Source organism: Tiliqua scincoides, chromosome 3, assembly GCF_035046505.1.
Source record: "Tiliqua scincoides isolate rTilSci1 chromosome 3, rTilSci1.hap2, whole genome shotgun sequence".
NCBI lineage: Eukaryota > Metazoa > Chordata > Lepidosauria > Squamata > Scincidae > Tiliqua > Tiliqua scincoides.
The window spans coordinates 151,192,307-151,218,217 of NC_089823.1; the positions used below are offsets into that span (position 1 = coordinate 151,192,307).

At 40.0% G+C, this 25,911-nt stretch overlaps 1 protein-coding gene across 1 annotated transcript; it reads right to left on the reverse strand.

The window, feature by feature from the left end:
• Window positions 1–361: 361 nt before the first annotated feature.
• On the reverse strand, window positions 362–24,944 carry SLC25A16 (solute carrier family 25 member 16). The gene is made up of 9 exons (XM_066620670.1): window positions 24,772–24,944; window positions 21,578–21,670; window positions 14,542–14,675; window positions 13,256–13,319; window positions 9,737–9,858; window positions 8,784–8,850; window positions 6,796–6,958; window positions 4,139–4,207; window positions 362–2,893 (listed from the first exon to the last, which is right to left on the reverse strand). Exons 1-9 carry the CDS (start codon window positions 24,863–24,865, stop codon window positions 2,737–2,739), a joined length of 963 nt encoding a protein of 320 aa, XP_066476767.1. The 5' UTR covers window positions 24,866–24,944; the 3' UTR covers window positions 362–2,736.
• Between the last annotated feature and the right edge of the window lie 967 nt (window positions 24,945–25,911).

Consider the following 25,911-nt stretch of genomic DNA (forward strand, 5'->3'; position numbering starts at 1 on the left):
TAGAACATTTGTTCTTGGAGTAAACTAGAGGGGAAGTATAGTTATCTGGAGGTAAGTTTCACTGAGCAGAAGTGCCAAGGAGTAAGGTATAAAATTAGAATAAAACCCTAAGGCTGCAATCCTAACCACAATTTCCGGAGAGTAAGACCCATTGAACAAAACAGGACTTCCTTCTGAGTAGACATGGTTAGGCTTGTGCCCCAAGTTTCTTTTACATAAAGCTACTTTTCAGAATTACAACCACATCTTTTTGGAACTAGGGATGTCTAGAAGTTACACATTTATGTCTCCTTTAAATAAATCCAGAGGAACAGAACATTATTGCAGTCACTTTAATATTTAATCAAACATCTTATATCTGCATAAAAGGAAAAATACATAATTACAAACATGCATTTATGTTAGCTGGTATGCTTAGTTATATTGCTTTTGAACACTTTTAATTAAAATAGGTACATCTTTGCCAAATTATATCTAAAAATACTCCAATAAAAAAAATCTAACCACAGAATGTTTGGATTATACACCCCAGCTGTAGACCATAAGCAATGTTATAGTCATTAGTTTTGGTAACATAATTGTTATCCAATTCACACACCATGTACAATATTTACAATAAATAAATAAGTTACATCATTTTACAGAAAATTAGTGAACTATGCTGCTATAGTTGTACAATTTAAGGTCTGGTAAAATTCTGATTTTACCAATGGAATCAATCATGTAAACCCTTTCAACCCAATAAGAGGAAGGTGAAAGTGGAATACTGCAAAGGATGGAGGGCAATCAGGAATGAGACTCACCCAGGTCTAACTATGCTAATCCAAGCTGCAACCGGCCTGATCTATCACTTTTGGCAACATGAGAAGGATTAGTTGTCAAAAGTGGACACCACTACCCAGTGCTGTCATATTGGGCCGCACTATCAACACTACGATGCAATAGTTGTATTATGTAGAGACAGAATTTACCTGAATATTGGTAGCCTTTTGTTTATGAAGGGAAATTGAGAAACAAACTAAGGATGAATAAAGTTGCATTCTGCTATCACAAGAGTTGAAGAAGGCACAAAAATCCCTCAGTGTGTTAAAATATACTTTACTGTACAGCTGCACATCTACTGCACATCATTATGGCTGCACTTCCTGCTTGAAAATTGCTTCACAATTGTGGCCGTATAGCTTTAGCCTGCTATTAGCAAAACTTTATTTTTCCTCCTATTAGAGTAGAGAAGCTTGTACCTCATGTGCAATATGCCATCATGTTCAATGCTCTCTATCTGACCAAAATAAAACTCATGCAAAGACATCATCCAATTTGTGCACATGTGTTTTGTTTAGCATACTTTAAATTGCAGAATGGCCTCATTCAGTCATGTCATGTATGTGCACAGCATGCAAAAGGTATGTTTTCTGAATTGGACCCATTCTTTGTTCATGCCCTATCATTATATTAGGAGTTCAAGTGAATATTATAAATCCAAGTCCATAATACTGAACATTTAAAAACAAGTGAAATATTTGCTTTTTCAGTTAATCACAGAAATGATTAATCACAAATGTTTCTGTATGTGTAGAAATTTTAGTAAGGTTCAGAAGATTTGTTTATTTAATAGTATACAAATAAAATGGCCAGTATTCAAAAGGACCAAGAAATTATTTCCATGAGCCCAAGGAGACTCTGAACTTCTTTTTCTTGAAAAGTAGGTCCCCATGCTATATGGCAAATTGCTTTTGAAATTTAGGGCCAAATTATTTGAGATAGAGTAGATATACGAGCACTTCTGTGATTTAATTAACAGACACATGTGGCTGCTTTGATGATCAGTGAAGTCAAACCTGTCTTTACCCCCATAAAGCTAACAACTGGGGGCTGAGGTGTGATTTATATAAAGAAAAGGGTTAAAACCATCTTGCAGAGCACTACTTGCTTAATCTTCAAAGCAGAAGCAAGGGGGGAGTTAATTAGAAAACACATACCACCCCAGATAGGTCTCCAGAAATAGGTCTAGTCTGACTATGTGGAGAATTTCAAAAACCGCTGGCAATATGGCACAAGAAGTCAACTGCTAAAAAGAAAAGTCAGATATTTCATTAGGTTAACACAGGCTCCTTGCAACAACCCAAGTAGCACAGTTCTTATACAGTGAAAGAATTCTGTGTAATAAAAATAAGATAACCCTTATAGTATCACTTTCTACTTTTAGAAAGTCTGGAAAAAGGCTGAACTGCAATCCATAAATGAGAATTCAGTAAAGAACTGGTGTACTATAGAATGACCCAAACCTCATTTACATCAAAGCAAATCCAGCTGAAATAAATGAAAACAAGTTTCCAAATAAGTGCATTTACAATTATAACCTTATTTTTGGTGAGGCATCTAGATAATTTTTTAGAAAAACAGACACGGAACTCTTAATTACTTTTTGTTTTTTAAGCCCTTGAAATGTAATATAAAAATGTATCAGTTTGAAATCCAGTTTGGAATCTAAAAGTTTATTTTCCTTTTTCATGATCAGTTTTAGTTTACCAAATTTATATTTTCAACAAGGATCTTTCTTACACATTATACAGGTAACAGATGTATTAACCTATCTTATTGAACATCCACCAATTTTCATACTATTCTTTGGGTAGAACAAAGCACATATCAGTCATAATTATTTGAAATGGGAAATGTTATCAAGAAATACAGCACAAAAACCAGAAGGGTTTTCCTGTTAAAAGACAAGATCCTTTAATTGAGGTGCAAAAACTGCTTCATAAGTTCATAAGTGGTGAAGGCAACAGCCTGTGAAGGAATACAACGAATGTAATTCAGGGATAATCCACGGTATAATCCTCTTCGTATTCCATGGTTTCCATAAACATACCTCAGTGTCTGTACCATTGTTCTAGAAATATAAACAGAGTACAGTCTTAATATACTTAAATGAAGGCATTTTAAATTTTGTTTTTTTAAAAAAAAGCAGAAATTGTACAGAAATTGTACGTAAATTACCACCAATAACTGACTTTTTGGGGAATTCTCCACATAACTGAGAGGAAGACTTTTGATAATTGTTTCCTTCTACCTGGCTTTGTCCTCATGGTGGCAACAAGTCTATTAGATTCTGACCCTGCTACAGGTAGACACCAGTACATGGGGTTTCTTCCCCATACCCCAATCACCAAACCTTGGCATGCCAGTTCTTTTTGTTTGGGTTTTATGGAGTAGTACTCAATCATGCTCCTCCAGATGGGGCTCACTCACTTCCCCATCTCAAGTAATACAATCAAGAAACAGGTGTATTATTTTGTCTGCCATTTGTGAGAATTAGGTTCAATACAGTCAATACTGTATGGAGTTGATTCAAAATGGAAAGAATTTGGAATATAGAAATCTGTTTGCCTCTACAACAGTGGTTCGCAACCTTTAGAAAACCACAGGACACTGAGGCAAAAATTAGAATCATCATGGACCACATGCAACCCCCCCAACCCCAGAACACAAAAAATACAATAAAAATTGTAATAGAGAAGGTTTATTCTTTATAGCTAAGATGTGTGGGTTGCTGCTTTTGTTGCCTGCTGCAGACAGTCCATTTTTTGCCCTATCTGGTGTTCCATCGGGAAGTGTCTCCCAACTAAGTGGTCCCCCATGAACCACCCAAGAGGGTGGAGGACTGACTACTGACTACTGACTGTGGCTATGGGTGGCTATGGGTGGCTATGGGTGGCTATGGGTGGCTGTGGCTATGGGTGGTCTGCTCTCCGCCCTCTCTGATAGTCCATGGGGAAGCACTCACTCGGTGAAATGCTGGAGGTGACTGAAGGTAATTGTTTTTCTGAGACCTCATGGAGCACTTCACAGGGTCTCATGGACCACAGGTTGGAAACTAGTGCTCAACAAAGACTGTACCTCCAGTCTTAATAACAGAAGCAAACTTAACTACTCATTTTTGCTCCATATACCACAACAGAAGGTCAGCAAGGGTCACTCCGTTGACTCTTAGGGCAGTGTAAACTTTGTGACTTTGCAAACATTTCTCATTGAATCAGAGAGCAAGAAGCAGATGCCAGGGTTGCCAGGTAGGTTTTATTACAATTTTGAAGTTAGTTTTTAAATAAACTCAAAAGAAGTTACTGACTAAACTTACAGGCACTTTTCAGAATCAGGAAGTATTGCTCCCAACTGCATTCGCCTACGTGTCACATCAAGAGGATATCTGAAAGAAATAAAGTGCTTAAAAAAATTAACAAACACCCCATCATAATATATCAATGTAAGCATCTGTGCAATGAAGTAACAGTTAAACAAAGTTTGCATAAGAAACTATGTGGGACTTTCAAAGTTGCCTTCTACTGGGTAAAACCATTATGTCCACCATTAGTTCCACCTGTCTACTCTGACTGGCAACAACTCTTAGGGCAAAGATATTTCCTATACTAGACAGTCTTATTGGTGGTGGTTTTTTAAAATGGTTGAATCTGGGACTTTTTGTCTACAAAGCTTGTGCACTGCTACTCAGTTAAGGGCTTTCAATGTATTAGGCTTCCTTTACTAGAAAAAAGTGAGCTTATCTCAATACATATTTACAAAAAACTACACTATTCAAACATGCATATGCAGGACATATGTAAAATCAAAATTTTATATTAAAATTTAAAATCAAAAATTTAGCCGCCCTGGGTCCTGTTAGGGAGAAGGGCGGGATAAAATAAAATAAAGTTTTTATTAAAATGTTAATGTATTATACAGTTTAGTTTTTCTTTTAAATAAGATGACCTGAAGTTCAGTGCAGTCTATGCACAGCGGACTACAAGGTTCAACACCTGGATTTATTTTCACTAACTGGTTTAACAGAGGACATAGCTCAGCCAACCTTAAATATTTTTAATCACACTACTTTCAGTGTGAGCATAAAGCACATGCCTCAAATTCCTTTGACTTAAATCAATGGAACTTTTAAGTGATTAACTGTGGCCTAGTCATTATAGATATTTTAAAGGATTATAAAAATGTAATACAGGTGTGAGTCCCTTAATGACCTTCCGGCTAGCAACAGGTTGCGTATGTGATGGCTATCACTGGTCAGGAGGTCACACCCCCAAACCTCCAAAGCTCTGCTCCCCTCACCTCTGGATGCTTTTCTGAGCCTCTGCAAGGCTCAGAACGCCAGAATTACACAAAAAACGCAAATTTCCAGTTTCTTCCTGCTCCTCTCGCCTCCAGAGACTTTTCTGAGCCTCGAGCAGGCAGTGTGCATTTGCGTGCTGCCTCTGAGAGGCTCAGAAAAGCCTCTGAAGGCAAGGGAAGCAGAGATTCTACTCGCCTTTGTAGGTTTCGCATAGCATCAAGTCCTGTTTTCCTCCAAGAAACCATAAGTCACATCTCTCATGCAATTCCAGCATTCTGAGCCTCACAGTGTGCGTCTCTTTGAGGCTCAGAAAAGCCTCAAGTGGTGAAGGGAGCAGAGCTGAGGTGAAGGGAGCAGAGAATCACCTCACCTTTGGAGGCTTTGCATAGCGTCAAGCACTTGACAGGGATGCTGGTCCGCATTCCTGTCATTAAGCAGTGCACGACTGTACACCCAAGCACATAATTAAATAGTGTGTATGTGAAAAGCAAGTAAAAAGAAAGAACAATGAGACTTGCAGAGAACATGTTTGTGTGAAATAAAATACCAATCTTTGTAAATTTTTTAGTAATTTATCATGCTTAAAATACAAAACCTAATATCCTTCAGGTCTGTGGTACTTATAAGCTAGGTCTAAGACTTGAAAAAGATACTGTTTACGTACAGAGAAATTGTTTTCTCATTCTGAATGATACTTCAATATTTAATTAAAGTCAACCTATGGCAATACAATGAAAACAAATTGTATATCACATTCCATGTACAAAGTAACACTTGACAAAAGTCTTACCAAGGCTACAATCCTACACGTGTTTTCTTGGGAGTAAGTTGCATTGAATTCAATGGAGCTTACTTCTGAGAAGACACACTTAAGATTGAGCTATAAGTAAAGTTTAAACTGGGGTTGCAAGTACAATTTCTATGGAAAGAATCTGTGTTACACAAACTAACTTTCTACTCAGTTTGTCAACAGATCTTCCTGTGTTCACCCACCCACATTGCTGATAAGGTCATGACTGCTTAGCTTCATCTATGCCACAGTATCAAATTCTCCTAGGCTGCAATCCTAACGCTACCTGGGAACAAGCCCCACTGAATTAAATGGAACTTCTGAGTAAACATGCTTAGGAGTGCACCACTGGTCCATTCTGAGGTCTAACTTGATAAATATGGCTCAATATGTCCTCTGATGTGTTAACACCACCATTTTCCAACTCCCATCTAAATAAAAGTACAATTGTACACCAATGCAAGTCTTGTTTAAATCAAGAGAGAAAGTATGTGTTTTCTCAATCGCACACTTAAACAAGTTCACTAGTTTTGCTTATTTCAGAAAGATTCTTTTCAGTGAGTAGGAAGTAATATTTTTGGAAGCATGCAGATCAAGAGTTCTGCCCTTCAAAATCTTCTGCAAAACAGGATATACTTTCAGCACTACCCTGAAGTAATATACTGCCTCAAAAATACAAGAAAAAAAGCCTTTGTTTGAGGGACATTTTGCCAGTTTTAGATTGAGCAGTGGCTTTCCTTTCCAATGGTGCAACTAAAGCTCAAGATTATGCACAAGTTAAATGTCATGATTTCCAAGGTATTGGATAAACAGGAATTTAAAGTTCTTAATGCATGGTATCCTAATCATTTTTCAGTAAGTGCAGTAAAATACTAAAAGAACTTACGATATTGTCTGTGCTATTGCTCCAGCTATGCCACCACACAGCAAATTTACATGAGTTTTCAAAACTAAGACATCAGGATTATCTAAGGAAGGCCTCCCGAGCAGGGTAGGCGCTTGGGCAAGTCCCACACTCTTTAAGGTACCAAAGGTAAAAAATGAGAAACCTGAAAGGCAAAATGTAACTTTATGGAAACAATACCTAAACAAGCTACACAGACACTATGGGCACAATCCAATCCAAAGTGTAAGTATAGTGGACCTTCCACATCAGCAGGCCCCCTATCTGTAGATTTAACCATTCATGGATACAGAAGGTTCACATGGGTGCCTTTGGAGGCTCCATGCAATTACCTGGAGCCTCCAGAGGCCTCTCCTGGGTCATGCCAGGTCAGTGATCCACTACTATTGGCTTCCACAGGCCTCAGAATAGCCTGCAGAAGCCTCTGGAAGCTACTTCCACTTTTCAGAAGGTAACTTCCAGTTTTCAAGAGCAAACCAGAAGTACCTTCTGAGGCTTTCGGTTGGTCACACTGAGACCCACAGAGACCAACGGAGTGGGTTGCCAGCCTGGTATGACCCAAGAGAGGCCTGCAGAAGCTCCAGGTAAGAATTGCGTGAGCTATGCAAATGGACCCCACAGAATGAACCCCATTTATGGAATTGCTTATCCGTGGGGGAGCTGGAACTAAACCCCACAGATAAGGATGACCCACTGACTACTGTGGTAAAACAGGAGAGTTAAGCACTCTCCCATTAGAATTAATGCAACTTAAAAGTGCTTAGCTTTTGGTTGGATTGCGCCCTATACATTTAATGAAGGTAATCATATTATGGAATTATTTTCAGATTTTTATTAGAGACTCAAACAAAAAAAGGTCACCTGCATCTCTATAATCTCATTATGCAACACACACAAAGTAGACGGCATAGTACAGTAGCCCGCCTGATCTCAACTGTATCGTAATATGCTGTAATGCCATCTGTGATTAGAGTAGCAGCAGCAGAACTAGATACCATATGGAAGCAAGGTATTTTTCATGTTAAGGACATTTACCATGGGGTACTGAGAGAGTTATGGAACTTCCCAGCAAGCTATAGCACAAGAACCCCAAGATTATTACAAAACATCTTAAGATCTTATACACTTTTTATTTAAAACAGGGAACACAAAGTATCACCAAATGCTTAAAAGTACTTCCAGGTCACTGAAAATGTAGCACACAAGTAGTTTACTGATTCTGTACAAAAATGACCCATTTTCAGAAAAGGTCAGAGAATTGGGCTATGAAGCTTACCTATCTCAAAAGCATGACAGGCTGTCCAGTACAGAACAAGCCAAACTACACAAGGAATATTACTCTGTGGACATTCTGTGGCGCATTCAGGCTTGGATCTGGAGGAGGAGGCAGTATCCGTGGCAGCCAGAAACAGTGGGCTATGCTTGCAGAATGCAAGCTTCATTTCCTTATGAATGTATATAAACAGAATGGTGAAAGGGGAGGGAAGAACTGAACTTTCCAGAAAAAGAAAGGAACACCATGATACAACTTTCAGTTCATACCAGGTACATGCCCTCACAGTAAGAACTGCACCCTTCTGCATGATAAATGAATAGAACAAAGCAGAAAGACTAGGAGATACGGAAAAGAAAAGTTGAGAAAGAGTAGAAGAACTGTATAATTTGTTTTACTTTGAGGATATTTTTCGTTGTGCTGCTCTATGGCTGTTTTTATTTTTATCTTTTGAGCAGCCTTGGGCATTCGTAGGAATGGAAATATGGGATCTAAACCCAACTAATACGTAATGCCACTGTTAACACAAAGTTCTCCCAAATGTCATAACACACATTCACATAGTACCACTTGCTTGCTGATATCTGTGTAAATGCTAGATGCAGTGAAGATAAAATCTTCAGCTTAAGGAAAGCAATGAACATTTCTGTAAACAAATTAAACACCAAGAAAGAGCCACATTTCACATTGAACTCACCTGCATATGGAGCCATTCCTACTACTGTTGGCATAAGTCCTCTATAAAATCCTGACATACCACCTTCCTTTTGAGTAAGCAAGAGATGACAAGAAAATAAATTTTGTGTTAAATATTGTGTTAAGTAGAAAGTGTACATATATTAAAGTGATGTTTCAAGCAAGGGAGAAAGCTGCCTTTTCCTTTTGTTCAGATACACTAAATGAGAATATTTTCACCAGCAGAAATTCTAATATCTGATCCACACTGGATCCTCTGAGAGGAAAATGTGACTGGTTGACAAATTTGTTTCCCTATATTATTAAAAGATATCATAAGGATGGGGTAATAAGTGATATTTGCTGGCATAGAGTTCCATCACATTGCATCAACCCTGCTTTTAACAGGCAAAACATCGGTTTTTTGTACTCCAGCTACACCCAAATTGTTTAAAAGAGGAATGCATGAAATCTTGCCATGTTACCATAGCAGATATGGAAAAGGACAGCTTTGCACCCAGGGTCCCACAGTGAATTTGTGGGCAAGTTAGGTCAGCATTCTCTTTATTTAGTTCTGTGTATAAAAACATCTCTCTCAAAAAAGACTGAGCTTCTACAGGAGCATTAAACAAAACTATATAACCCAAAGAGTCTTTCAAGGCTCTTTTAGCACAGCACTACTACAGTAACAATGCTGATGATTTGTTCTGCCACTGCCTTCCCTTCCCAGTACAGTTCGCAGATTTTAACATTTGCCTGCACACACCAATGATCAAAATGACAGAATATCACACAGAGCAGGTGCTTCAAGACTCTCAACAGCTGGTGGTGCTAGGTTGTTACCTTCAAAGATGCACAAGGGCAAAATACTGACCTTACTAATCTTTCTCCTACTGTAGATACAATATTATTTCACAATGTTAACAAAAGTTAGCAACACAGAATGCTGAAGCAAATGGAAAACCCAATTTATACCTTGGTATAAATAGTTCTGAATGCATCAATAATTCCAGTGTATTTGTGATCCCCTTTTACTTGGAATGCCAGGCGAGCTCTCACCATGTCAAGTGGGTAGGTGCAAATTACTGCAGTTATACCTTCAAAGACAAATACCATCTACTGAGTTGAGCAAAATAGTTGTCACATAAAAATATCTATTGACAGTTTTTAAGGAGGATAACACAGGCTCAAAACATTCTTTTAAAAGTCAGTGTTAAAAATGCAACCTTGTATTCACACTTGGGAGGATTTGTATTTTTATACTAGTTAATTCTTCAGAGACACAGAAATATGCATAAAAACAGCCAAAGTAATAAATGAAAGTCAGATGAACTGTTCACATACATCAAGTTCTTACTTAGAGCCTTGAAGTCAGACAGGCTGTAATCTTGAATAGGTTTCCTTGAAATCAATAGGACTCACTTTTCAGTAAATCAGCCCATCAGATTTGACCACAATATTCCATGCCTTGGTAACCTCAAGACTGGACTACCATAATGCACTGTATGTAAGGCTACCCTCAAAGACAGTTCAGAAACTGCAAATAGTGCAGAATGCAGCAGCCTGTGTGATCATAGGGGATAGACCATTGAATGCTGTTGGACCACTGCTTCAGCAGCTACACCAGCTACCCACTGAGTTCTGATTTCAATTCAGGATAATGGTTTTGACCTTTACGGCCCTTCACAATTTGGGTCCAGGCTATCTGAAAAACAACCTTCTTCCATACATTCCTGTCTATCAGGTCATCTGAAGGAACTCTCCTTCAAGTGCCAGGAACTCTCCTTCAAGTGCCACATCTCTCCCACGTTAAAGAGGTGATGGCTTGAGGACAAGCATTCTCTGCAGTGTTGTCACAACTATAGAATTCCCTCCCAGGGGAATTAAGAATTATTCCTTTCCTTGTAGCTTTTCATCAAGAGCTCAAAATATATCTATTCCGCCTGGTGTTTAGAGGATAGGTGGCGGTTTGCTGTATGCTTCTCTATAATAGTGCTATGACTTGACTGCTTCCATGGGGGGGCAAGTTTTTGCTCTGTTTTAATGCTTTCTTTTTTAATGTTTTAGTTAAAATTAATGTTTAATTAATAAACAATAATTAATATTAAAATTAATGTTTAAATGGTTTGTGATGGTGTGTTTTTTTCTTCATCTTTTTTCCCGCTCTAATTGTTATGATGCATTGTACATTTATTATGGAGCTCTGTAAGCCACCTTGTGTATTTGCTTTGGCATGGGAAAGGCGGTATATAAATTTTAACAACAATATACTGTATTAAAAAGTGCACATTTCTAATACAGAAGCTAGTATCACACTTTTTTTCTTAAGGAAACAAAACTAGAAGAATTATGCGTAAAATCATGTTTGGGTACTTGCACTAGTCTTTGCATTTAGAAAGCTTAAATTCCTTAGTTTGTAAAGTCCCTTCTTATGGGAATAGGAGGGATGAAGGGCACTTGTGTTTTAAATAGGTGAAATTATGTGTTTTCCCCCCTCTGTTTCAGACTATTTGTTTTTTCCTTAAAAGGAATCTGTAAAGCAATTATTCACCAATGAAGTGTTACCACTGAGATTTGAATTACACAGGAAATCCAGAGCTGCAAGTTTTCACCAAAGGTTTGAGTCTCCCTCCTCAACTATACGCATCACAATAGACATATTATTACTCCCATGCTCAGTATTTTTTCCTAGTGCTGGAAGGATAAATCTAATCTTGCAAGTACTATGGAAGTTTTCTTTCTTAATGTTTTCACCGCCAATGCATGGCAGTATGAAAATAGGGGAAAAAAATCTTCAAGTTACAAACACCTGAGGAATTAAAAGGGTCTCTAGATTATCGTTCTTATTTCCTTCTAATATTTGATTGCACAACCATTACAATAGGGCAAGAAACAATTTAGTAACACCACTCACATGTTCATCCCTTACAGCAATTATTCACCTGCACTAGTTCTACTCTTATCAGCACTTACCAGGAAAAGCAGTTCTGCTATCTATATTCTTAGGCAATTTCTCTTGCATTTCTTCCCTTTTTCAGTGTCATACTGTTGTTTAATTTTGTTGTTTTATTCCCTTCTTTTCCTTGGCCCCATACAATTTCAGTCTTCCCTTTCAAAGACCATGAATGTGTAGTTTATAATGAAATTGTTCTTATGCTGAATATCCATCTACCATGTGGGGGAGGAGAGGGAGATTCTACCCAACTACAGGTGAACATCACTTAGCAACATTCCAACCAGAGACAGGCCGCATATGCGATGGCTGTCGAAGGTCTCTGTTCCCCTCCCCCCCAAGCCAAGAGGAGCTGTGCTCCCCTCACGGGGGGGGGGGCTTTTCTGAGCTCTGCAGAGGCAACATTTTTTTGTGCACTGCCTCTGTGAAGCTCAGAATGGCCTTTTTGGTTGAAAAGACGCAACATCCCTGAAGAAATAGGAAAAAGCGTCTTTTTGGTCGAAAAGGCCATTTTGAGCCTCGCAGTGCCTCTGCAAGGCTCAGAAAAGCCCCTGGGGCAAGGGGTGCAGAGCTCCCCTCAGCTTTGGAGGTTTTGTTTAGCTTCAGGCATCACTTGACGATGGGCCTGTGGAAACGCATCCCTGTGCGTTCCCACAGGGATGCACACAACGATGCACAACTGTATTTATATCCAAGAGGCCAGAAGTTCTTCAAATGGATCTCAGAACCATTCATGTTATTAATGTTTAAATAGTATACAAAGATTTTTCTCTCTCTCTCCTATGGCACTGGGTTACTAAAATGAAACTGTCCTGAAACACAGGAAGCAAGTTTTTCTTCATGGAATGCATTAACATACAGAACCCATCCATGGTGACTAGATAACATAAATGCAAAAAAAAAAAAAAAAAGAAGGCACCCCAAAATCTACATACAGGAAGAATGTAGGACATGACAAAATAAAAGCTAAAAACACTTGCATATTGATTTCTTGTGGTTAATTTAAACACTGTATTACTTATTAAATTTAAAACTATATTACATATAATTTTTACATATAATTTATTAATTACAAGGAGGCTATGCACTGCCTGCAGGGGACCACTCATAGGGAAAAGGAATTTAAATACTTTTCCAGGACATGAAGCTAAAAGAGGACATCTGGTCACCCTGAACCCAACTGCTACTTGTGTATTGGCACTACTTTAGACAGCTTTTAAAAGCTTAGATCAGAACATGTACTCTCACCTATAGTCAGTGCAGAGGCCCCCAAACACAGTCAGCTCAAATTTTTGCAGTTGTGTTGGATGAGGCAAATGTGCTGAGATGATTTTATTAAAACTGATGACAAATATTATTCAAATGCATTGAAGATATTCAACCTTATACTCCCAAAATTGAAAAAAACAAATCACTTTATTTGATTAAAAATAAGAACCTTTAATGTGGGATTTAATTAAACTGAAAGCAAAACAAAAAAAAATTCAGCAAGCAGGGGATCTCACACAACATTTTGAAGTATATAGAAGTGTACAGAATACCTGCCATGGAACCAGCCATTAACCGGTGTATGTGTCCAGAAATGCCAAGGTTCTTCTTTATAATCTATGCAAAATATTAAAGTTTCAAATATAAAAACTCTTGTACTATATTGTAAATGAGATCCACTGTACAAGTAGCAGGCAAAGACAAGCACAGGAACACTACTAGGAAATGGGGGGACTTATAGTGGACTGCTTGCAAAGCCCCTGAAGGGGTCTCATGGAGAACAGTTTGAGAAATACTGCTCTACTTTACCACCAGGCTGCTTCTTTAACCAACTTCATTGGCAGAACTTAGGATTTCTGGTTTGTTTGGGTTTTTTGCAACATTTTGCCAAATTACTCGCCCACCCCATAACTTGCTCACAGCACCAACAAATATGGGGGGAAAATCTGCACTTGCTGACATTTCCAGTGTATCCAGAGTTGTCACCATGTATTTTAATTATTCTAAGTGGAATATTCTAGCCACTGATATTGACAAAAATATGCTGGCTCTGTTGTTTTTTTAAATATGAATCCACTGAGATACTGAAACTTGTTCTTTTATCTCCCCTTGTTTTAAAAAAGCTTTTTTTCTCTCGAAAGCAATAGTACTCAATGTGGGGCATATGACTCCCTCCAAGGGACCATGCCATACTTTAGTACACAGAAATATAGTAAAGATTATTAAAACTAACATAACAACATAAGCAGATGGTAAAATGCCTTCTTTTTCAACTAACAGCAGTAACGAGGGGGTTCATAGAGGTAACTGAAGCTCTGAATAGGCTCTTAGCCCCCCCCCCCCCAAGGTGAAAAGTTCTAGAGGGTCCAAATCCACTAAATATTAAATGCCTTATAAAGGCATAAAAATGTCACTTTTTGTTTCCCCAAAAAACTGGAAGTTATTTGTTTGTTTGTTTTAATTATTTATTTATTTTGCCTGAAAACAACATTCTGAGGGTCAGGGAGACTGTGCACAGTCTCCCCAGCCATCAGATCACCCACCAGACCCTACAAGAGAATAGCTCCAGTCAGGTTCGGAAGGTTTAGGGTGCCCAGATCCATGGATTTGAAAATCCATGGATTTTGGTATCCTTGAGGGTTCCAGGAATGGATAACAAGGGCCACGTGTATTTACACTTACACATAAACAAAGACATAGAATGTGAGCGTAAAATGCAACCACATTTTTAAAGACAAAGAAAATGTAGGCAATTGGTTAAATTCACAGAATGGTCTGTCAGTTTACAAATATCCATGAATAATGTAGCTGAAAAAATAAATGAGACAGGTTGAAGTACCTTTTTATATTGACCAAATGCTGTAAACTGAATTGCACCATATGGAAAGATTCTAATCATCATTGCTCCATTTCCTCTATAGAATCCTAGATAACCCTCCTTTTTCGGAACAGCACACAGTGTAGAAAGCACACCTGTCACCAATACACAACACACAATTTCAGTGTTACAGCAAATTAATATTTACCCTGAGTATTAACTTTGAGATATTTAAACCTGTAAAGATCTATCAACTTGCTCAGATAGGAGAAAAAGGTCTAAAAACTCAGCTTATCATAAAAGAATACGTTTTAGTATTAATCTTCTATCAACACCACCTCATTTTACAGCAAAATTCCTAGTGAACACACACTTTTGAAAAACCTCTGAAAAGAAAATGCATACTGTGCTACATATACTGTTCCAAAACATCTACCAAATGACACATACAATGCAATCCTACCACATCTTTTTCCCATAAATATCACAATGGCTGACCTAGTACAGTACTTATTCAAAGTGTTTGTTTACTGATACAAGATATTCTAGGATCACAAAACATAACTGTATAATACACATTTGCATTTTTAAAACAAATTTTTTTTTTGCAGTAATATCTCTCACTGTCAGATACACAATTGAGGATGCAGACAGGAATTCAATAGCAGAGTAAATGGTCACAATTATTCCTACCAAGACTGCCAAATGAAGTTATTAAAAAGAAGTTCAGAATGCTGCTGTTTTTCTGCTAGTGTGTCATTTTGCTATAGTTTTCTGACTTGTCCTACAGTGAAGAGGTATATGGTAAAGTGACTATACAAGAGGAAGATGAAATGCAAGTCATCTTAAGCAATCTCTGCAAATGCAAACCAGGCCAATACTCTCATTAATATACGTAAACAATATCCAAAGACCAGTTATCTCTTTTATTATAGGCAACAAATACTTTCCTGTTGTTCTAAGACAACATTTACATTTTTCAACACAGTCAATTTTCAGTTAAGCGTACCTACGAATGGAGCAATGCAATTTGCTTAGCAGCATACAAAAAGGCTTAACTCAGGCATTACAACAAACCATGCTTATGAATCTTGATACTACACTATACTGCTAAACCACTTTAGGATGTGATTCAAGTTTGTCATCCCAATAATGCCACACCAGTGTACACTGGGGATATACCAGCATAATACCAAGCTTATGGTGGCGATTCCCACTCCCAGCCCCCACATCAGCATGACATTCTGTAGGCAAGAGGTGGTGCAAGCCAAAACTCTCTCACTTAACTCAATGGAGAGTCAGACTAAAGATGAATACAGACAATCAACTTATGGTTATGAAAAGATTTTCTACCACTTGGTTGTCTGTATTAATCGTAAACATGGTGAAACTATTTTCTGCCATACACTCTAATGTGTGATAAGGGTGAGGAAAAGTGAGAGAAGGGCACTAGAAAAGCATCCAAACAGCAACACACCATCATTTGTTCAAGCATACCTACTGAACATGCAAGTCTGGATATTTATGTCACAGCAGCTGAAAACCGTTCAGTCCTCTCTTGTTTCTCTAAAGCCTTCCAACTTATTTGTATCATTTGTCTTAATTCCACCATTCACCTTGCAGGGTTCAAGCCTACCTCAGCTGTTTCCTATTCCAATGTTCTCTGAACTAATTTGACCGGAAGAGCTCAGTTGTGGTTTGTCCTAGTTTCAACCTGTCCTTATCTGACAAAAGGAATGTGCTGTGCTTCAGTAGATTCTGCTTCCCCAACAGGCCTTGAACCCTTTTCCCAGGGAGACCTGAGCATTTGTTAGGCAGGGTGTCTCTAAAAGAGTGATGGATGTATTCTGGTATACCATCAGTTCTCCCTCCTCCTTATGTTGCATAGTCAAAAGGGCAATTATTAGCAGTCTGTGTATGCAAGTGGTATAAGAGAATCTGAATCTCTGTGTACAAGTGGTATAAGAAATTCCTGAAGGTTCTAAGTCACTGTGTTCTTGCTATTTACATTCACAGAATCTCATGTAGTGGAGGATTCTGTGATGTCCCTCTGCCTGGTGGGTCAAATATATAGTGGGGTCACATCATGGAGGCACTTCCTTCTATGGTGAACACACATTTACTATGTAACAGCTCTCAGGCCAGGCATATTAATGTGGGGACACTGGTGGCATGCTGCTCCATAACTGACATGCACCAGCACTGCTGCCATCGACATGAGGGGAGTGGCTGTTGGAGTTGCTGTGATTTCTGTAGTTTGAACTACTCTTGGGAATCCAGAGGATCCCAAATAAGTAACACTGAAATTACCACGGTGTAGGCAGCAACTAGCATAGCTGGGACCATGGGAGTGCTCTGCCTACAAGACATTTGAATTGACAAACCACGGTTTGCAACTGGTTGCTAAACCAAAATTGAGAGCTACAGCCCGAAATGGGTCCATGATTTGTGGCAACTATAATTTGACTAAACATCTGAATTACAAATTATAGTTATGATCATTGCTTCACATCCACAGATAATTCTTAAAAAGGACTGGAATACTGAGCAGAAAGGAGAATAGGAAAGCGGTTTTAATTCATAGTTTGCCTGAAACTATGTGTTCTAAACCCGGGGTTTCCAAACATTTTGGCAGGAGGGCCACATCATCTCTCTGACACTGTGTCGGGGGCCTGGGGGGGAAAAAAAGAATTAATTTACATTTAAAATTTGAATAAATTTACAAAAATGAATATATTAGAGATGGAACTTATATGAATTAATGAAGGTCTTGCAGTAGCTCAAGGCCTATAAAAGGCCTTGCACAGAGCAAGGCCAACCTTTCCTTCACTGCCACTGCTGCATCACAGACATGAAACAGCAAGTAGTGGAGGGAGCCCTTGTCCCACAGCTCAGGTGAGAGGTCAAAGAGTCGTCCTCATGCTGAGAGCAGTTGCATTTGGCCAGCACGGTCTCCAGAGGGACAGAGGCTCACTGGAGATTGGGGGCTCCCCAAAGGCCTGACTGGGATCCCCCGAGGGCCGCAAGCGGCCCCCAGGCCAGGGTTTGGACACCCCTGTTCTAAACTATTGTTACTGCAAACCATGGTTTGACATGGAATCTAAATTGCACCCAAGTCGTTATTTCCCAAATTCCATTCATATACTTCACTCACAAAATCATCCATACCTAGAAATGACCACCTACCCCAACGGATAAAATTTTGTTTAGCTATCTAAACAAAGATAAGTATTTTTCTCTTAATGAAAAAAAATACTATTTCTCTGTAGCAGATTCTCATCTAGTTTAAGTTTGTAGTGCAGCGGCAGAAAATATAAGACAGCATATTTAGTGAACAAAAAAAAACCATACTGAAAGATACAGCATCTGCTAGAAAAATCTGATAGTTGCTAATGCCCTAAATAAGAAAAAGACATTCACAAATTGATATATGAAAGATACAATGGAGAAGGAAAATAGTACTAGAAGAGGTTTCTTCAGAATGTGAGGGGGAAAAAATACAGATTTACAGCAAGAAGACTAGATATGAAAGACTAAAATATGCCGTAAGACTTCCAGAAGGTACTTTAATAAAAAGGATGAAAATCCGTCGAGCACATAACTGATTGGTTAGAAGAGAAACACAGGGCAAAGTCATCAAAAGAGACATAGGAATCAAGGAAGGAGGAGAGTGATAAAACAGAATGAATAGTAGAAACTTCATCTTTAAAGAACTGACCAAGAGCCAAAGGAAAAAGAAATGGAGGCATGAAGATGGATGAAAAATTGAAATGAAAGGTAGCAAAAGGCAGGGATGGGAAAACCCAGCAGGGCTTGACTCGAGTCAAGTTGCTGAGTCACTGCTCCCCATGCCTCGGCTCTAAAAAGTCCTTTTCGAGTCCCCAAGTCACCCTTTAGTGACCCTAATGGACTAGGGTAGAGTCCCCCCCACTTTAAAAACCCAGCCATAGAAAAAACAGGGTTGCTGCTGGGGAGTGAGTGTTTGTGTGTCTTGGAGTTACCTTTACTCACTCCCCTGCTGTTCCTACCCATCTGTAAAGAGGGCAGGAGAGAGCCTGGACAGAAGCGGGAGGAGGGTTCACAAGCAGCAGCTGAGAGGCTTACCAGGACAACCCAATCCATGCAACTCTACTCAGAAGTAGTTCCTCTGTAGTCGCTCATTCAGTGAGGGTCCCCCTCCCTTCCCAAGTAACAACAGAGCCATGCCATGCAAAGTGTGATTGTTCCCTTTAAAAAGTCAGTTGTGGGAAAAATGGGGCTGCTGCTGGGCTCTGTATGTGTGTGAGTTCTCTTTAACTACTCCCCTGCTGCCCCCTTCCATCTGTTAAGAGGGCAGGAGGGACTGCAAGAGAACAAGGGCAGAAGGGGTGAGAGGGAGGAGGGTCATGAGCAGCAGCTGGGAGGCTTACCAGGACAACTCAATCCTTGCAGCGCTTCTCAGAAGTAGACCCTCTGCAAATCATTCAATGAGGCTTCCCCTCCCCTGCTCCTCCTCCCACCCTCCCTCAGCCAATGGAAATATGCCAATCCTTTGTCCAATGATCATCCACTCCTTCCTTCCTATCAGAAACTGGAAAAGAGAGCCCACTCCCACCTCCCCATTCCTGCTAGCATTAACCCTTTCCTGCCTCCCTGCTGCTTGCATCGGAATGCTTGCCTCACTAGGTTTTCCATGCAGCAAAAACAGGAAGTAAGCATCCCCAGACACAGGCAGACTCAAGTCAGTGTGGGGATGAATGCCAAATCAGGTGGGTCCTGACTCAAGTCTTTTTCAGAGTCTTCCACGCGCGTGACTCGAGTTGCAGAGTCACCCCAAATCATGCATTTTCACAACTTGAATCTAAGTCACTGACTTGAGTTCTCAACACTGGCAAAAGGCAGCCAAGAGATTTTTAAAAACTGAGTAAGCCTAGAGGTAGAGGCCTGCTTTACAGACAATAAAAGCAAAACATACACCTGACATTCACAAGATCAGAAGAACCCAAGATACTTGCTCAGAACAGAACAGAAGCTAATGAAGGAAATTAGTTGACTAAAGGGGGAGTCCTGAGAAAAATAAACAAAGGGAGCAAAAAGATAGAATGCAGATGACAATGTGGAAAAAACGATGTGCAGCTGCTGAGATTTGGAGGGGGGAAATGAAAGGAAATGACAAATGAAAGGAAGAAAAATAATCATAAACTGAGTGATAATCACCCAAAAAATCATTTTAATAAATTGAGAGCAAAAAAGAATGAAAAGAGGAAAAAGTGTTCAAAAGCAAAGAGATACTAGCCACAAGAACTACTAGAGAACACTGAGATCAAGAGCATGTCCTGAAGGGTGAGTAGGAGGAGCAACAGAAACAAAAAGATTAAAAGAACTAAGAAAAGATAAACACTTAAGATGGATCAGAGGCTAAATCAAAATTAATATTAAAATCATCAACGATAATAACTGGAGCAGAAAATGAAATAAGCAAAGTCACGTCTCAGTCTCAGGAAAGAAAGAAGACCATAAACAGCAGTAAGCCAAAAAGGATATTAATCCAAACATACCTCCAACAATTTATGAACAGCTAAGGAGGACTTTGCTCAAACAGAACACATTGGTATTTGCTGATATTTACCCTGCTTTACCCACTTTCTACAACCCTCACTTTTTGTTCAGGGACACATGTAAGTAGAAAGTTTGTAGGTCTAAGACAAACATATCATCGGCATGCCAGAACCAGAGTTGGATATTCACTGCCCACAGCACCACACTACATGACATGCTTTAAGCTGACCATTCAAAAACAAAAATATTAACACAACATTTGGTCCTTTCTTTCTTTACCTGGACTGATTATGAGCAGTCTTAACCATCAATATTATATAACCTTTTACTGTTCCTGTCTGTCTTTACTACTTTTTAAAATAATGCCTCCATTTTTTTGTTTTAACCATGAATATAATTTAATTCTTGTCTTGCCTAAATGGCACATGCTTATGCTGGCCTACCCAAAAATAAGTCCCATTGAGTTCAAAGGGATTTACTCCCAAGTAGTTGCATACAGAATTATAGTCCTCATTTCCCTAAATACTGTGTAGATTTTTATGAAAAGCTGATTTCTGTACATATAACAAAATACAGGTACTGCTGGGATATTCTTAAATGTAGCAGTGTTTGCTGGTTAGATTTTTTTTGTAGTCTTGCCATCTAATTACAGAAATTTCAGTTGATTAACTTTTGAGTTTTAATTGAGTTAAATTTGCATAGGAGATTAATCAAGGTTTAGCCTATGGTTTCAGATCCTGGGTTAAGCGCAATCCCAGTTACTATTACCTGTAATGATGGTGTCTAAGTGCTTAGCCCCATTTAATGAGGATAATTTGTGTCAGTGGACAAGTGTGTCCAACTCTCAATTTGTTAATATAATTAGCAAAAAGATAGGGATAAATTGCAGCTGACATGGGGCTATACTAAACTATATCTACAATCATAAGCTTGAACTTTTCCAAAACTTCACCTCATTTCAATGGGGGTTGTTTATACAAAGTTCCCAATGTTTGCACCTTACATTAAGAACCTCTGGCAAAAGGCATTCTAAAGAAAGTCAGTCATTTATGTTTATCCAAACCTACATAGCACAGTAGCTAAAAAGCTGAACTGTAAATCAGAACTTCCCCAATTCAAATGTTATCTCTGCTGTGCTTTCATAAAGTGATTTTAGGCAGACTACTCACTCAACTCTTAGCTCCCCATATGTAATATAGTCATAATACTGATCCTGCAGGGCTGTTGTAAGGACTATATCAAGATAATACATTTTAGTAAGCATAGCACTTCATAAAGCACTATACAAATGTTTTTTGCTATGCTGTCTTACACTAACAAGAATACTGTACTATATAAAAAGCACCTGTGTGGTATGCAGTGCCCAGACTAGGGTTGGAGGAACCTGGGTTTATGCTTCCTATTGCTGAATACGATGATGAGTTGTAGAACTAACTTGAGAATGAAATCTACTTTCCTTACAAATAATTGAAATTGCAGTAAAATTAACAACAGACAATTAGTACAGAAATTGCCTTACCTAAATGTCTGTAATGACGATTATGAGCTTGCAGCAAAATCTTTACTCGATCCAATGGTGCAATGGTTGTTTTGGCACAACATCCTGCAACACCTTTCAAACAGACATAAAATGAATGATACTATTTACTAGCTGCCAAACACCACAGCCATGTCAAACATTGGGTCAAAGCTATTTTTAAACTTTATCTTTCCAAAGTTCAGTCCACACCTGGAAAGCATGAGTCCCTTGCTCAGTAGTTGTGATCTTTGCTGGCAAAGCAGATCTGCTACCACCCAGAATCTCCAATAAAGTGAAAAATACAACCAGAAAAAACTTAAACACTAAAGAAACCTTAAAGTACTACAAAAGCACCAGCTAGGGCAGGGGACTGCTGCTCATCTCCAACAGTGTTTCTAAATCAATTTTAAGTTGATGGGATGCAGCATACTTATACAATATAAGAATATGAGGTGAGAATCTCTAGTTCAAGTTTCATTTCCATAGTTCAACTTTCTAATCAATCTACAGCAAGTAATTACACCTGTCCATTTGCAATATAAGAACAACAATAATTTCCTGTATTACAGGATTTTTGTAAGAACTACTGAGATAAAAAATGTGATGTTCCTTAAAAATCCAGCTAACATGTTATAAGTAATAAATACATTACTTCAACTACCCTCCTTACTAAATAGAATGTAGCCCTACTAAAAATAATTGATAATGGAAATGTGTTCAGCAGAGTTAACAACTCCTATCAACTCCGTAAAACAGAAACATTTTATTTTAAAAGTAGTGGTTGCAGTTAGAAAGAGGATATTTAAGACCACAGGTTCTAGGGCCACTAATAAGTACTTATGCTCATCAGGGCCCTTCCTGCCCAATAAATTTGCTGTTCACAAAGATTTGTTTGAGATGAACTACAAATGACTCAGTGTTCTATGTAGTCTAGGCTGTTCACCTTTCTTTGGCTACTGAACAAAGATATAATAAGTCAGCTATATACACCGATCTGGACAGGCAACATTTAAGTAGCTGTGAATCAGTTTGCGTTATCTTATACAATACCTAATGATTACCTCAGTGTTTCTCAAACTGTGGGTCGTGAACCAATTTCAGGTGGGTGCCCATTCATTTCAATATTTTATTTTTGATATATTAGACTTGATGCTACCATAGTATGTGACTGCATTTGGGGAAATGTTACGGATCTGTACTTTTAACAGGCTACTATGCATATTCTTTTAACAATGATAGTCAATGGGACTTACACCTGGGTAAGTGTGGGAAGGACTGCAGCCTAGGATTGTTAAACATTTTCCTGCTTGATAATGTCACTTCCAGTCAAGACATCACTTCTAGTGGGTCCTGACAGATTGTCATTATAAAAAGTGGGTTCTGGTGCTAAATGTGTGAGAACTACTGGATTACCTCATTTATATAAGGGCTTTTGGAATTTCCTGATGTTTCCTCCACAGTGTGAAAATACTCCTGGGCAAGTGAAAAATAATTTCGTGAAAACTTTCTGCCATAACTGGGCTTCTGGAATCTGGGCGGTTTAGCAGCCATCCAGTCCCTTAGCAGGTTCTTTTCTCTGGTAAGTACCTATAGAGTGAGCTCTGCTGTGCCACAGGGTCAAGTACAACTCCGAAGAATCAGATCTTCACATTCTGAAGATTTGAAATCTATCACATTTTGAAAGAATCACCAAGTCAACAATTCCAGATAATTCAAATATGATTTATAGCTTGATTGTATTTCAAGAAAATGGGATAATGTGCTATCTATTCTTCCTCCAATAGAGTATAATCTCCTGACATAAAAAGCTCCAGTTCCCAGGAAGAAGTCATATTCATATAAGTCACAATCAGGGCAAAATGAAACAGCAGATTGGCCCATCTTTGTCTGCCCACTCACCTCCACTGCTCCTCCTCCCTCTCCCTAGACTGGAAAATGAGGGACAGAGCAAAAGAGGATGTGTGGAAGACAGCAGAGTGGCGGACTAGAACATCTCCTGCTCTTTCGCACTCTCCTGCTCCAGCCCTCATTCCTTTTCCAATCCAGGAAGTGCAGGAGCTGCCACATTACTAGGTAAAAGAGGAGCAGTATTTCACTTGCCACCTCAATTGCCAGGAAGTCTTGGCCAGTTATGTTAAATCTACCAATATGTTCGCTTAACACCACCATGTCACTGGTCCCTATGAAGCGTACATCTTTACACCCCACAGTCAAGATTCTGTATTGGGCTGCCTACAAAATGGAATGCAGTTTATAATGCAGTTCAGAATGTATTCAGCTCTTAATCCTTCCCTATAACTGCACACCTGTCACTTTCAAAACCACCTGACCATCCTTTCCAAATGAACTCATTGACTTTCTTGAGACAGTTCTTTCAAGATTAGGAGGAAGTTATTTGTCCTCTATGTTTGCCAAAGTAGTGTAATTATTATAACAGGTCACTAGTCAGAAGACTTCTTTAAAGTCTACTTAACAGAGATAAAACTAAAGCCCATGAACAGTGTCTCAGGATTTTTTGCTGTAGTAAACATTTCTCTTTCTGAGACTGGGCAAAGATGCGTGCAGACATCTCTTAGGAAATGGGTGCAGAGTGAGTAAAGAGTTGTCTACACAAGTGTCCGCCCTTGTGTCCTATTTAATACCAGAAGGAGAGGTGGAGGGTGAGAGAACTTCCTCAAACCTAACCTTCGTGCCAGGCAATCTCTGTTCCCATTTTCATGAAATGAGGGAGCAACACAGAATGGACACATTATGAGTCGGATCCTAGGCATGTCTAGGAAGTCCCAATATAGTCAATGGGGCTTACTCCCAGATAAATATGGATAGGATAGCAGCCTCAGATCCCAAAGCAACCAGGAAGCAACCCCCAATCCTCTTTTCCAGGCAGGTTTACTACACAAAGGGCGGAAGCAAGCCCAATTGTAAACAACCCCTTACTCTGCATCAAATAGGAGGGCATCCAAAACCAATTGCCTATAATGGAACTTACTTCTGAGTAGGCACCACAGGATTGTGCTCTCAGGCTGCAATCCTGTCCACAGTTTCCTGGGAGTAAGTCCTACTGACTATAGTGGGGCTTACTTCTGAGTAGACATGCCTAGCTTGGGCTCCAAGGAGCACCCACTGCTCAGGCCCAGTGGACACAGAGGGGCAGCTCTCCAAGCAGCCGCCCCTTCTCGCCAGGTCTTCATTACCTCCCGCCACGAAAGAGCGCAGCCAGTAGAAGTCCCTCCGCGCCGGGGACGAGGCCAGCCGGGCGCTGGGCCCTGCCGTCGCCCCGCCGGCCATGGGAGCGAGCCGGGCTTCTCGGAAGTGCCGGAGGAAGACGCGGCTTACAGCTCAGCGCCTGCAGCGGTCGCAGCAGCGGCACATGGTGCCTGCCTCCGCCCAGCGAGCCTGGTCAGAGGCGGAGCTCAGCCAGGGAGCACCGCGCAAGGGGCAGGCCACGCTCCCCGCCTCGCAGGAGGCGCCCCCGCGCCTCGCCATCCCGCTCGCCCAGCCCGTGCCGAGCCGGCGGCGCCAGCTGGTGGCGTCAGAGGCGGGGGAGGCCCGGCTCCCTCCCTCCCGCGCCTCCAGTGGGGGGCTGAGGTGAAGGGAGGCAGCCCAGCGAGGAGCCTCCCCGGCCAGTCTGCCGTCTCCTATGCGTCGAAACGCTGCGCCACAGGCCGAAATGCGACGGGTAGAGCTCTCCCTGGCACGCAGTCTCCTGCTAGGGAGAGCCCCAAGAGCCGGCTCAGGCAAGGGCCCGTCTGGTCCCGCCTCCTGTGGCTGCCTCAGGGAGCACACACGCAACAGCCCTGCACCCTGGTGCCCTCCCAGGCAGCTGCCGCTGGAAGACAACCCACTCCAACACCAGGAGGTGGCACGTGCCCAGCAGGGCTTGCACTCTGTGCTGCACTTTTCCTCCATAAATCTGTCCAATCCCCTTTGAGAGGCACCCAGGCCAGGTGCCATCATCACATCCAGTGGCAAGGAGTTCCACAGGCCGGGTAAATAAATATTTATATATTTATTTAATTAAAGGATTTTTTTTAAAACACCACCTTCCTGATACCCAAAGCAGTGTACACATTAAAACAAAATACAATATTTATGTTAGTATGCAAGTTTAATGTATAAGGACCCAATCCTATCCAACTTTCCAACACCGATGCAGCCTGTAATGCAGCCCCAAGGTAAGGGAACAAACGTTCCCATACCTTAAGGAGGCCTCTGTGACTGCTGCCCCACCACAAGATCCAGTGCAAGCCCCATTGGCACAGCTGCACTGGCACTGGAAAATTGGATAGGATTGGGCCCTCAGCCCTATCCATGCTTTCCTGGGAGTAAACCCC

What these genes read in the sequence shown, in the direction of transcription:
- SLC25A16 (XM_066620670.1), bottom strand. Translation starts at nt 24,865, where the DNA reads ATGGCCGGCGGGGCGACGGCAGGGCCCAGCGCCCGGCTGGCCTCGTCC. An exon ending in CATTTGGTCAATATAAAAAG is followed by an intron (nt 13,320 to 14,541) that starts GTACTTCAACCT and finishes TATTTTGCATAG; the next exon opens with ATTATAAAGAAGAACCTTGG. An exon ending in GCAATAGCACAGACAATATC is followed by an intron (nt 4,208 to 6,795) that starts GTAAGTTCTTTT and finishes TATTTCTTTCAG; the next exon opens with ATATCCTCTTGATGTGACAC.